Source organism: Corylus avellana, chromosome 4 (genome assembly GCF_965113065.1).
Source record: "Corylus avellana chromosome 4, dhCorAvel1.hap1.2, whole genome shotgun sequence".
NCBI lineage: Eukaryota > Viridiplantae > Streptophyta > Magnoliopsida > Fagales > Betulaceae > Corylus > Corylus avellana.
Genome location: NC_142493.1, coordinates 32,069,800 through 32,084,214, shown reverse-complemented (window position 1 = coordinate 32,084,214; position 14,415 = coordinate 32,069,800). Strand labels below are relative to the sequence as shown.

General features: G+C 34.9%; 2 protein-coding genes across 2 annotated transcripts; both read left to right on the top strand.

The window, feature by feature from the left end:
- The first annotated feature begins 1,736 nt into the window (after positions 1 to 1,736).
- On the top strand, positions 1,737 to 3,528 carry LOC132178956 (ribonuclease 3). Its single transcript, XM_059591540.2, has 3 exons — positions 1,737 to 2,042; positions 2,139 to 2,294; positions 2,819 to 3,528. The coding sequence occupies exons 1-3, from the start codon at positions 1,941 to 1,943 to the stop codon at positions 3,239 to 3,241; spliced, it is 681 nt and encodes a 226-aa protein (XP_059447523.1). The 5' UTR covers positions 1,737 to 1,940; the 3' UTR covers positions 3,242 to 3,528.
- A 4,720-nt stretch (positions 3,529 to 8,248) lies between these two features.
- On the top strand, positions 8,249 to 14,367 carry GALT1 (galactosyltransferase1). Its single transcript, XM_059592051.2, has 9 exons — positions 8,249 to 8,459; positions 9,994 to 10,208; positions 10,333 to 11,129; positions 11,564 to 11,799; positions 11,928 to 12,209; positions 12,655 to 12,783; positions 12,861 to 13,040; positions 13,555 to 13,662; positions 13,768 to 14,367. Exons 2-9 carry the CDS (start codon positions 10,192 to 10,194, stop codon positions 13,975 to 13,977), a joined length of 1,959 nt encoding a protein of 652 aa, XP_059448034.1. The 5' UTR covers positions 8,249 to 8,459; positions 9,994 to 10,191; the 3' UTR covers positions 13,978 to 14,367.
- Positions 14,368 to 14,415: the final 48 nt, after the last annotated feature.

The window sequence follows — 14,415 nt, the reverse complement described above, 5'->3', positions numbered from 1 at the left end:
ACGTCCGAGTCATTTAGTTTTGTGTAAATTAACCTTATCCTAATCTGATGCCTAGTACTGAAAGTAATTAATTAATTGGTTGAGATGCCAACAAAAAAGATGGCTCTCACAATTCGGAATGAATGAACATGCACGTACATTGCCATCCATGATGTGTACGTGTCTGACTCTGACTCTCCAATCGGAAGTTAGTCATTTGTCAATCCATTGGAGATCGATGAGATGGGAAAGTGTTATTTAACGAACAAGTTAATTGGCTTGCACGCAACATTATATATCAACTTTAAGAGTTAGAATTGCGTATTGAACATAACAGTACAGCAGGGATAAGCTTCAACGCCTTAATTTACCTGTATCTATATATTTAAGTCAAGTTTGGAGAGAAAAGATTAACGCAATTGCTTGAGAATTGCGACATGTTGCTTTTTCTAGTTGTTTATTGGATGTTTTACGTTTGAAACTGTGCTGCTACATCATTAAAAAACCAAAACCTACGATGTCAGTTTGTCATTTCGGCAGACGGTACAAGGACAAAAACCAAAAGGGTAATTATATAATAAGTACTACTGACACAACCCTTTAAAATTTAAAAATTCTTAAATTATTTTTTTTGAAAATTTATTCTATGACAATAAAATTTTTACCATCAAAATTTTTTAACAGCCATTAGTCTCAATCAAAATGCATCGTTTTACCTAATTAAAATATTAAATTTTTTATTAATTTAATTTTAAAATTTAAATCTAAAAATAAAATAAAATAATTGAAGGGGTGGCAACAGCCCCTAACCCCTATAGGGTGGCTGCAAGCCACCCCTTGCCCACCCCTGGGGGTGGCCTATGAGCCACCCCATGGGTGGTTTGGCCATGGAGTGGCCGCGAGCCACCCCTAGGGTGGAGGGGTGGTTCAATTTTTATTTTATTTTTATTTTTAGATTTAAATTTTAAAATTAAATTAATATTTTGATGAGATTGAACGGTGCATTTTAATTGAGACTAACGGCTGTTAAAAAATTTTAATGGTAGAAATTTTATTGTCATTTCGATTAAACCAAGAAGGAGATTTTTGTAAAAAAAAAAACTTAACGATTTTTAAATTTTGGAGGGTTGACTCATGGACTTATTATATAATTACCCAAACCAAAACATAGCTTTTTGAAAAGCACGTATGGGACCATTTTGCACGTTAAATTAATTTCAAGAGAATTGGATGTTTTTCAATTACCAACTTTAACCTCCATTTTATTTTAGAAGTAATGTTATAATTTAGTAAATTTATATACAATTGCATCTAAGAGTTAATTTTTATTATACAACTTAAATGATGCATTAACTAATCATTTCAACACTAACTGTATTTTTGATATCATCATAAATTAATTTTTAAGTTACTCCAAAAATTTAAATTGATAAATGAAATTTTTTACTCATTTAACCAATATTGTTCAACTACCAACTCAAAAAAGAGTTTATAATTTGAATATCGATCAAACTCTAATGAGCCAGGACAAGACATGGACAACTCAACAACCTTCAAAACTAAGGTTTCACTCCCATCTCCTCACTTTTGCATTGAATATGAAGGAAAATATATATATACAGTAGACGACGCTTTTAAACAAAGATCAAAGGAAATACCAAAAGGGAAGCCAACGACGCTTTTAAACAAAGATCAAAGGAAATACCAAAAGGGAAGCCAAAGACATATATATATATATATAAAAACAGGCGTGAGATCTGTGCACACGCAAGCAAAGAAATAAGTTAATGAAGGTTCGTAAAGCTGTAAGCATATACTGTCCCGCATATTCTATCTACAACCATTCCTTTTTGCCTATAAAATATAGCTTCAACCAAACCTCTACTGCATAGTAGGTCTATCATTCCTCCGAGCTCATCATAACCTAACTACCCCACTGAGTTGTTCAACGAGTTTTAGACATGGAACTCAAACGCTCAATCTTGATCAAACTTTTGATCCTGCAATATCTCTCACTCCTTTGTCTTTCACAGGATTTTGATTTCTTTTACTTCGTTCAACAGGTAATACTAATTAGTTTGGTCTAGTTTTTTTTTCATCTCCTCTGAGGTTTTCCAAAACTTTATTAATTTGTTTGAAACATATATCTTAATTTGCAGTGGCCAGGAGCATACTGTGACACAAAGCACACATGTTGCTATCCTAAGACAGGAAAGCCTGTCGCAGATTTCGGCATTCATGGACTTTGGCCTAATTACAAAGATGGCTCTTACCCCTCCAACTGTGATCCCGATAGTGTCTTCGATAAATCACAGGTTACTAACATTTGTTGCCTTCCTCTTTCAAATTATCTACAAAAATATATCTTATTACGGAAGTTTTTTTTATTTGCTTAAACAAATATAATTTTTTTTTTTCTTCTATATATATTGTTTTATGGGCAAGACCAAAGTGATCACTATATAATGCATAGGGTGGCAAGTATGGTTAAAAAAACAGGTCTAGGCTTCGATCAAATGTCCAACAATATTTGAGATTTTCGATTTGTCCTTTTCTTTTTTTAAGTAATTTTAAAAAATAAAAAATAAATTGGCAGTTGGATATTCCATATACATCGGTAAAAGAGATTAAAGAAATCTAGACATCACATTTTTTCTGGTAAATAAATGTTCAAAACTGATATTTTTATATTATGGTCATTAATTATATATAATTAGGATAAACCTTTTGTTGTCCTATTAGTCCATGAAATTAGCTAGGCGAGACAATGGGAATCAAATTAATTAAACACTTGAATTTGTTTTGTGATTGGCGTTGACATAATTAATGGGTACTGCAGATTTCAGAGTTGATGAGCAGCTTGGAAAAGAAGTGGCCATCACTTAGCTGCCCGAGTAGCAATGGGTTCAGGTTCTGGTCACATGAATGGGAGAAACACGGGACCTGCTCAGAGTCAGAACTTGACCAGCGTGACTACTTCGAAGCAGCTCTTAAACTGAAGGAGAAAGTAAACCTCCTACAAATCCTCAACAAAGCTGGCATCGAGCCAGATGATGGATTTTACAGCTTGGAAAGCATTGTGGACGCCATAAAAGAGGCCATCGGCCACGCCCCTGGGATAGAGTGCAACAAGGATTCTGCCGGTAACAGCCAACTTTACCAGATTTTCGTGTGTGTCGACACTTCCGGCTCTGAACTCATCGAATGCCCGGTGCTGCCCAAGGGGAGATGTGCTTCAAATCTCCAGTTTGCTAAGTTCTAGTGACTAGAGAGGATCTTTTCTCCACATCATCATTTACGACTGCTTAATTATCATCATTTGTTTTTCTTGTTTTTAAATAAAACTTCATGGCCAGTAAGTTTAAATTCCGTGCATGTTTCTTGTTTTTGAATAAAATTTCGGAAATATGTGATACGAGATTAAAACAAGATCTACCAACTATTTTAGGCGTGCAAGTTGATAATATAATTAAGGGCAATTAACTCCCTGAGCTTTGGACTTTGATGCCATACTGGCAAATATTGTAATTATGGCCAAAACTCTTGACCTTTTTGCTTTGCTTTGCTAAACTCATTTGGGACCCCCACCAGGCCACCATGCACAAACTATGTACGTAAGTTGTGCATGGTTTTTTCAAGTTACAGAAGCCGGCTGAGCGACATCAGTATGGGCCGGGCCCTTATATCCAACGGCTCTTCTTTGCTGTCCACTTTAAAATCTGAATCTTCATCCATTTACTGATGAGAATGTTAAGAAAACTATTAGAGCATTCTTAATGGATGAACCATATTTTTATGTGAAATGGCTCTTTAAAACTCACTTTTATCTAGTTTAGTTAAGCCATTTTTAAATGTCTCTACATCCGATTAGTTATATTTCTATATATTCTATTAAAATATTATTAAAAGTAAAAAAAGTTTTGGAAAAAAGAGAACATGCAGAGAAAAAGTAAGAAACGATTTGAGAAAAAAATAAAACAGGTGAGAGAAACAATAAAAGATAAATGGCTCCCTTAAAAAGTGCTGCTACATTTAACTTTTTTTTTAGCTCTTATAATCAAATATCTATTTTACATTTATTTTTGGCTCATCCAATGTAGGAAGTTTTTTGAACATTTGAAGAGCTATTCTAGATAAAAGTAGCATTTAGCTCTTCCATTGGGAATGCTCTTACGGGGCTATATTTTCCGAATGCTTTGAAATAGTCTCGTAGTATTAATTTTTGGGCACATGTTTTAATTAAATTAGTCGTTTTTTATCTTGTTTTTGGAAGTATTACCACAAGATCTCCTATTCTCTCTCCCATCCGAATCAGAAATGGGAAAGATCCTTCCTTGTAATCATTTTCCCTCATTCAATTAAAAAAAAAAAGGTGAAATGTCCGAATCTACTTAAATAAGTGAGTTTAATAAAAACTGTTTCAAATTTATTGTCTAAATTACTAGCAATTCAAACAATAAAATTATTATAACTAGCTACTAGTATAGTCCATGGCCCATGGGTCTCTTGCTTCTAACTATTGGTTCCTATTACTAAGTTAAATTTGTAACATAATACTCAATATATCTCAACATGATTTTCATTATAATACAAATAAAACAAGATACCGAAATCTATATATAGCATTAAAATATTTTTTGAATCTCTATATATATGAAAGCATAAACACGGGAAAATCACTTGTCTTATTTTACCAATTAATAATTTGATAAGATTATGATTAAATAACCTCATAATATGAAGAATCTAATAATTGTAAATTGTATATTTGTCTTGTCACATGCAGGGGCGATTAAATTCTTACTCCCCCTTCACAATCATTTGGTATGATTATTTTTTGAAGCGTATATGATATCGTAGCCAAATTCTTAAATGCGTAGAACTTCTTGTTCGCAAAGAAAAAGGAAAAGAGAGATTCATATGCCCTAATGAAGAAGTAATTAAATTTTTTTGGAATTATTATTCTTCTTCTTCTACGTACCCTTGGTATACTGCGCTATTTCTGCCCATCTAACGTGCGTGGCGTGTTCAGTGCTAATGTGTGAACGTGGACGACAGCCTCAGACTGAGTTATGTGCCCCACATGTTCATGTTCGTGGTCTTCATGCATGGCAATTGGCACGTGGGTTCGGTTTAGACCATTACTGCTAGTTGAATAATTGAAAGGAGTGGGTTTATGAAATGTTGTTCGGTTTATGTGTGATCGTGGGCCTTATTTAATGGGCCATTCTTTTATTTGGTTTGAATGCAAGTTATGAGTGTTTAGTCTAAGTTTTAAGTTATTATTAATTTCTATTAGCTATTCTGTTTTCTTCGTTTTGATCTAATTTCACAAATATCACTCCTTTATTTTCATTATTTCAGTTGCTTTAATTTCTTTTTCTTTTTTATATATCACATTAAAATATTTTGGGAAAAGTATATATATTAAAAAAAAAAAATTTAAAAAAAAAAAACGAATAAACTTATATTAACAAACCAACGTTTGTAATTTTTTTTTATTATTATTATTTTCAAATTCATAAAAATATTTTGTATTAAACCAAAAAGCTAGAGAAGATGGGTAAACCAAGATAAACAACAGCACACTTTTAGCCTCGGGGCTCACAGGAAGCAATTTTAAATCATCAAACCATATAGGGTGGGCTGAAATTAAAGCCCGGATGTCATGGGCAAAATGGGCTGAAAAGTCCAAGATATATCTTCCATCCAAAAGTTTGTCGAGACGCAATTTGGTACCAATTTCGACCCGAAACTCGCTGGGTTGAGAGGGCACATTTGGGGTGGCTGAGCCGACTCATGATCATTGTAGATGGTCGGTTCAGCCCCCCTTTATTTGGTCAAAGGAAGATCTTGAGTTAAAGTTTATGGGAACAAAGTATCATTTGCCCTAATAATACCCATAATTAAAAAAAAAAAAAAAGAATAATGCAAGAAATTTGTAAAGTGTCATACAATAATTTCCCCATTGCACATGCACATCACAAACCATCAGGAAATGGCTACATTCACGTGAAAGCTTCCATAACATAGACATCTAATTCATCACAAAAGGGAAAAAAGAAAAGAAAAAGAAGAAACATCCATAAAGACCACGTTTATTAGGACATAGTCGGTTGATTTGTTAGGTGGATGAAAGATGCATGACAGTATGACATGTCACATGTATAAAGAGTAATGATATAAAAATAATTAGTCCTTATAAAGTCATTTAAAATTACTTTGAATTTGAGATAATCATTATTGAATTTTGATCTATTTGTAATTTTAAATGTCATATTATATTTTGAATGACTCTAAAAAAAACTATAGTCCTCTTTATATCATTACTCATGTAATGTAAAGAGATCGATAGATCTCTCTGTTCCTCCACTCTTAACACGTGTACGGATTTTTCTATCATTGTTCCATCCACAAAGCAAGGAATTGGGTCCTAGTGGTCACCACCACCAAAATTGGTACGCTGTCGGTGCCATATATTGTTTGCTTAATTTAATTAACATGGATTAAACACAAAGTCTAGTCTCGTGGGTGATTAGGTGGCGTCTTGTGGTTGGGCTTTGGCCAATCGTCTGCAAACTCGACTGTCACCTTGTCCCCCTTCATCATCATGGCCGTCCTCGAAAGTTACATTTCGTCCGCAAACAACGGACCTTATTTCTCATTTTTTTATCTTTACCTTTAACTTGTAATTCTACAAAACAGCCGGGATATCATTGTAAATCCGGCTGTCTTTTAGCTTCCCATTTTTCCACAGCTACCGGCCCCGGCCTGCCCTTCAATCTCAAGCCACCGTGTTTACATCGAACAAGAATTAAAAATTGGACATTCATTTTCTCCAACAAACTCTTTAATTAAAACTACCAAATAAAGTTTTTTATTGCTTTATTTATTTAATAGGGTAGAAAGGTAAATTACCTAGTTATCTAGGAGATGACAGGGCATGATATAAAAATAATATTTGTATAATTTTTTTTTTTAAAAAAAAAAAGAAGCAAATTTGAGTTGCCAAAGACCCCGCCCTAGCTATGTATTCCTTACTCCTTAGCATATCATTCGTATATTATTTTTTAATTAGTACGTAAAAGCTAGCCACGTGATTTTTTAAAGAACTACCTATTAAAAAATTCAAGTGAATTTCACTTTCTTAACGGAATTTTTATCCTTAATATAAACTTTCTTTTTTGTTTTTTGTTTTTAATAAAAAAATACTAACAAACAATTTAAAACATAAAATACTATTTAAAAAATGAAATCAATTTTTACTTTTATGTCAATAATTTATTTTTGGGTTGCCCCATATGTGGGTTAAGTTAATGCCGGAGACAAAGATTAAAAGCCTATCACCACTAATGAATGAATTTGTCCAAAATTCCTCAAGAGCTTTATTTCTCTCCTTACTTCAAAAATGAGTAATTACTCCTTTGAGCTAAAACAAAACAAAATTGGTACTATTTTAGGCTCCGTTTGTTTACGTAGGTGTTTTACTTGTACAAAAATCACAAATATATATATATTCATTCAATCATATTAAATTTTAAATTACAAAAATGTCTTGACTAGATCTCAATTGTGTCCTAATTGAGTCCCAATAGTGTCTTAACTGAGTGGCGGCAGTGTCTTAACCAAATCTTGGCGAGGTTCCGTTTAGGTCCAGTTCAAGTCCTACAGGTCCCGATCAAGTATTGATCCTATCCCAAAGGGTCTTATGGGTCCGTATCAGTCTCTGCGACGCATTAACTTGGTTTATTAACTTGAAAATGAGATGTTTAAATTAAAAAAAATAGTTTACGATTTTTAAAAATTGAAATCATTTTTAAAAAATTAAAGATGTTTTTTCAATCAAACCAAAATTATGGCCATTATGGATAGATCTTATTGTTGGAACTCTTCTTTTTATATTTTTATTTTACATGATAATTTTTAAAATTATTATTAGATTTAAATCCAATAAACACCCAACACAAATTCATTTAAAATTTTAAAAGCGAGATATAAGAGTTAAGAAATAGATATAGAGAAGTGTGCGTAGATTACTCAAATTTTTTTTCCTCAAACCACATTCATCCACGGGCCGGCGACGCCTTACGCACAAAAAGAGACATCACGTACCCTACGTGGCATTCTGGCACATGTCTGTCGTCCCCAAAAAGTGACCGTAATCGAAACTCAAGAAGGCCGTCTTTTACTTGTATCGTATGGTTGTTTTTTTTTTTTTTTTTTGGTAATTAATTAAATAAATAGAAAAATAGTCAAAGCGATGGTTCCATTAACTTTCCATTCACTCAAGGACTAGTCTGGTCATGATAAAAGACCAGAACGAACAGTTTGCTCTTTTCAATTCAACTCTTTCCCACCACCGTTAAGCGTAGACTTGAAGTTTTCAAACGACATATGATCGAGCTCTCCCTCCGTTCCTCAGATTTTCTCGCCGATTTTTTCTCTCACTTTTCCGGCATTCTTCCGAGGAGATTTCCAAGGTAACCAACTCTACTCTCCAAGCCTTCAACTTCACTCTGAAGCCTTTTTTTTTTTTTTTTTTTTCTGCTCTGTTATCGGCAGCGGTCTGAATTTTCGAGCTTTGGTTCCTTCATTTTTTCCTTTTTTTTATTTTCCTTTTCTGCTCTTTTTTAATTAAAGATTTTTTCAGTGGCTTTCTGTGGTCGTATCTTAATTTAATGTGTTCGGATCTGTCCGCTGGCTAGTTTCTTTTACTTTTGGTTTATGCAGGCTCTGTTTGTTTGCCGAGAAAATTGAAGCAAAGAAAAGAAAAGCAGTACTATAAAATTGTTCTTGTGTTGCAATTAGCTGGATATTTTAAATTATGCTTTTGAGATTCGAATTCGGTTCTTTTTATTATTATTATTTTTTTATCTTTTATTTATTTATTTTTTTTTGCTTTTCCCTCATTTTCTCAGCAATCAATCAGAGAAATGTTAGATAGTTGAGCTTTTGAACAGCTGGCTGATTTTTTTTTTTTTTTTGTTCGGCGTCAATGGTGGCCTTAGAAGACCAGAATGGCTGTTGAGTAATTCTAGAAAGAGGTTTCGTTTTGAATAAGTAATCAAAGTCATATAAAATAAGCCGAAATGACTGTACTAAATAGAATATACTATTAAGTACAGGAATAACCCAAAGCTTGTCTGTGCATCACATTTGTTGCTGTTTGAAGTTAGGGTTTCAATTTCACGAATTATATTTTGAGAATAAGAGTTGTAATGGGACCACCCCATCCTCCTTAGCTTGCATGATATCGTTTCCTTGTAATATATGAATATTGTTGTCTGCTACTAGAATAGGACCACCAGTTCATCGCATCTTCATTAATAAACTATTGCACTAATCTTCTGGTTCCCTTGGTCAACATAAAATAAATTACGTTTATTGTTCAGATGTCTAGAGAGAAGTAAACACTACCTCCGCTTTTAACTAGTAGGTGATGTTGAAGAGCTAGGGTAGGTGTCAACTCATATTTTTATTGGCACAGTTGTTGACAATATCACACACACACGTCTATGTAATATGTATCAACACAAACGCATATATACATACACACAAATAGGTTTCTTTTATTTACAGAAATGTCCATGAATTTGAGAGAGACGTGACCGTGTTTTCAAGAACATTGGGTGAGTCAATTGTCAATTTAGGATTTATGCTGGAATGAACAACAACCCATGTCATTGAAGTACTACTTCTTGATAATCAATCTGGATGAATACCCATTTCAAGCTTATTGTAGAGTATGTCAACAAGGGCTCATGTACCAACATTATTTAGCTCCCCGTGAGTTATATATGTTTCATTAAAACTGTTTTCACTATATGATAGTAATCCATGGAGGTCATGTTTTTCTTTTACGAAGTATTCATCTTTTACGATGAATAAAGTGCATCATCAGTTAGGTAACCTTTTGTTTACATGGTTTTAGATGGACAGACGTATATGTACTTTGTTGACTTAATTTTTTGCACAAACTTGTATATTTTTGTAGACTGATTGTTTTGAATATAGGATCAGTGCGAGTATCTTATGTCAAATGCCTTATGAGCGACTTCTGCGGTAGATTTATCAACTCCAGAGTACTCAAGCGGTCAATTTTCAGGCCACAAGAACTTGGTTGCATGACCTGGTACTTGATATCAGATGAGAACAGACTGAGAATGAAAATATCTGAAGCATTTACTTCCAAGAAGTGAAATCCTTACATATATGCATCTTCTGATCAGGTTTATTTATGGCTGGAGGGCTTTATTCATGTAGTAGAGCACAATTTGTTTCTTGATGCACATTATGATCGTGAACGGCTAGTTCTCTGGTTTTTTTTTAATGCTCAATTACCATGGAAATCAGGTTCAAAGCTATTGATGTATTTGTGCCCAGTAGAATGAAAAAATGGTTGGGTGGTGTTTTAGTTGCATCATTGTTTATGCTGCTGATCCTGAGATATGGTATTATGAAAAATCCTATTGGGGAGAGTTATTTGACAAGTCCGTTCTCCTCCAATACCAGTAATCCTCTTGAATGGCTGAATGCTGTAGTTCCACCTGCAGTTCAAAATCCGGAGAATGCTTCTAAAGTGGTTTCCACTGACACCATAGTCTTAGCTCTCTTTGCTCAGAGGAATACGTCCAATGAAGAGCAAAAAAGTCTGCAGACATGGAAACATTTGAATCACTTGATTAATCACGCTCAGGGTTTACCTAATACAGTGGATGCTATTAAGGAAGCTGGAGGTGCATGGAATAGCCTTATGCATTCAGTTGACGAGCAAAGACTTCAGTGTGCAAATGAAAGTTCACACGGGAAAGCAAAAGAGAAACAGTGCCCTCATTTTCTTGATAAAGTGAATGCCACAGAACTTGATAATAGGGGATATAAGTTGAGGGTTCCCTGTGGCCTGACTCAGGGTTCTGCCATTACAATTATAGGAATTCCAAATGGTCTTCTTGGTAATTTCCGTATCGACTTAACTGGGGAACAGCTTCCAGGGGAGCCTGATCCGCCCATCATCTTGCATTACAATGTAAGGCTTCATGGTGATAAGATAACTGAGGACTCTGTCATTGTCCAAAACACCTGGACTGTTGCTCATGATTGGGGTGAAGAGGAGCGTTGTCCATCCCCTGCGCCTGAAAAAATAAAAAAGGGTACAGATAACTGTCTAATTGATCAGCTTATTGAATTCAACACTGATTTACTATTTATTATTTTAAAATATTTGTTTTGTACCACATGCAATTCAACCTGTTACTGACAACTTGGTATGGTTTTATTTTTAGCCTAGTATTGTTCGTTTTACCATATTGTTGTATCTAGTCAAAAAGCTTTTCCATGCAAGACAGTGGCTTTGCAGCTGGCCATGGTTATTTATACCTTTTAATCAGCTTTAGTTGTAGCAATACGTGTCTCCATTATTCTTTCTCTTAGAATGTCTTAGTCTGAAATCATTTCCAGATACTTCCATGAGGTTTTTTAATTGGGCAGCAATACTTTTTGTTTTCTGTTTCTTCCATGAGGTTTGTTTAATTCAGTTCATTTTCCATTTACATTGTATAATAACACTGTTAGTTTCTTATGCTAGTGGATGAGTTGGACCAGTGCAACAAGATGTTAGGGAAACATGATAACCAGTTCCTCCTTGGTAGCACGCATTCCAACAAGTCAAGGTGGTCTTCAGCGGTGCAAGAAGGATCTAAGACCAGAAAATACTTCCCTTTTAAGCAAAATTATCCATTTGTTGCAACACTTAGAGTGGGTTCAGAGGGGCTCCAGATGACAGTTGATGGAAAGCACATAACATCCTTTGCTTTCCGTGAAGTAATCTTATTCTTCTTCTTCCTTCTTATTTTCATCTTTTCATTCTTGCGCCAGTTGCATATATGATTTTGTGGATAGGTTAATGTTTCTTTCAATTTATTTGCTGTCTTGGCTGGTTATCTTTTCAGACTTTGGAGCCTTGGCTTGCTAGTGAAATAAGAATTTCTGGTGACCTAAAGTTAATTTCTGTCCTCGCCAGTGGTTTACCTACATCAGAGGATTCCGAGCATATAATTGATTTGGAAGCACTCAAATCAGTTCCTCTCTCTCCTCGAAGACCACTGGATCTTTTCATCGGCGTTTTCTCTACTGCAAACAATTTTAAGCGCAGGATGGCTGTTCGAAGGACATGGATGCAGTATCCTGCAGTGCGGTCAGGGACGGTTGCAGTGCGATTTTTTGTCGGTTTGGTGAGTTTCACACGAGAACTTTCTTTTGTGCAGTACAACATTTGTTTAGGGTGACAACTCTTCTGTGTGAAAGAGTTTGGTGATTTCACGCTACAAAAATTGATACTCTGCATCTTGGGGATGATTATTCTATGAATGGGTCTTGTTGTTTTGTTTATAACGGCATGCATATAACAGGCTGCCTAAAATGCTTAGCCTTGAAACAAGTCAGGTGCCTTGGTTAGTGTCTAAAACTAGATTATGATATTTACTATTAGTATACTTAGGCACTCTTAGATTGCAATTGTTGCATGTTGCAATGAAAATTTTAGCTGTTCATTACTTCCCTAGCTTCCTCTTGTATAGCTTTGAATTCTTTTACTACAAAATAAAAGTTTGACCCGTTGAGTTGAGTAGTTATTTAAGCCTATTGCTGAATTTTAATCAATTTTGAGTGGGATTGCAGCATAAAAACCAAATAGTGAATGAGGAACTATGGAATGAGGCAGAGACATATGGAGACATACAGTTGATGCCTTTTGTTGACTACTACAGCCTCATCACCTGGAAAACTTTAGCAATCTGCATTTTTGGGGTAAAGTCTTTTTTTTTTTTTTTTTCTTAAACAAGGAGAATCCTTCGATTGCCTCATTGACCTCACCTCTTCAACAGACGGAGGTTGTTTCAGCAAGGTTTGTCATGAAGACAGATGACGATGCATTCGTTCGTGTGGATGAAGTGCTAGCTTCTCTAAATAGGATCAATGTGGCTCATGGATTGCTTTTTGGGCTCATAAATTCAGATTCCCGACCACATAGAAATCCTGATAGCAAGTGGTACATCAGTCCTGAGGTAACTCGTAATATTTGATTTAGCAATTTCTTTCAGTTGTTTCAGCTTTGCCATTCAATCTTGCTGGATGTAAAACTCTTTTCAGCATCGCAAATCTTTGCTTATTGTTTGTATTTCGTAATAGCGAAAGAAAATAAATACCATGTAAGCTTTTGCTGCATATGTGGCTAGTTCCCAATGTAGTGAAACAATTAGCATTATATATATCTCGCATGGGTGACTTAGTGCCATAGCTCCATCGCCTTGATCTGAAAAGAATTACCAATCATGTTTGTTTGCAGTTATTTAGTATTTCAAATACACAATCCGATTTCTTTTTGCTGACCCTTTTTGCAAGGCTTGCGAATGGGGACTGAGGTTTAATTGACTAGGAACTCAAGATTAGATTGTTACTTAGCTTGACTATTAGTAGCTGTATATAAATCCTTTCTATCTTCGGCTTTTGTTGATATTATAACTGTAATTTTTTTTGTTTGGGGTCTTGCTTCTACCTCCACTATCTACGCTACTGAAGGAATGGCCTGAAGATCGTTATCCCCCTTGGGCGCATGGCCCTGGCTATGTGGTATCATATGACATTGCAAAGGAAATTTACAGGAGATACAAAGAAGGAAATTTAAAGGTACAGTAAACAATCACCAGTTGTATTCCGTTCTGCATGTTGAATCATAGTACATGGTTTTAACATTTGTTTCTCAATCTGACAAAATGAATGAGATATTTTCAGATGTTTAAGCTAGAAGATGTTGCAATGGGCATCTGGATTGCGGATATGAAGGGCAATTTGAAAGTTCGGTATGAGAAAGAACAGAGGATCTATAATGAGGGGTGCAAGGATGGTTACGTTGTTGCACATTACCAAGGTCCCAGGGAGATGCTCTGTTTGTGGCAGAAACTTCAAGAAGGAACCGGTGCCAGGTGCTGTGGGGATCGATAAGCATAATTAGTTTTACTTGAAGCCAGATGATTAGTGGAGACTAAAAATCTTGCTGCCGACTTTTGTTCGGATTTAACTGACCAGGGTTGCGGGAGACCCAAAGAGAGAACGAAATGAGAAGAATTTTTTTTCTTCTTCCAATTTTTAAATTAAAACGAGATGGGGAATTTTTTTTTTTTTTTTTGAGGGGGGTGGGGGTGTTACCAGTGTTGTATAATTAGAAATATATCTAGCATAGTTCAGAGTTCGTAGAGATGAGCACTTCAGAAGGGACTGCAGAGAGAGAGAGAGAGAGAACCTTGTACAGATTCCACTCGGTGTTAGGTTGTCATATATACTACCACTCTATAATCTTGCTCACATTTCTATATACTGTTCCTTATACCTTAATCATTGTCTCACTTCAAAGAGAAAATGCTTGTACATTTTTTTTCCGGG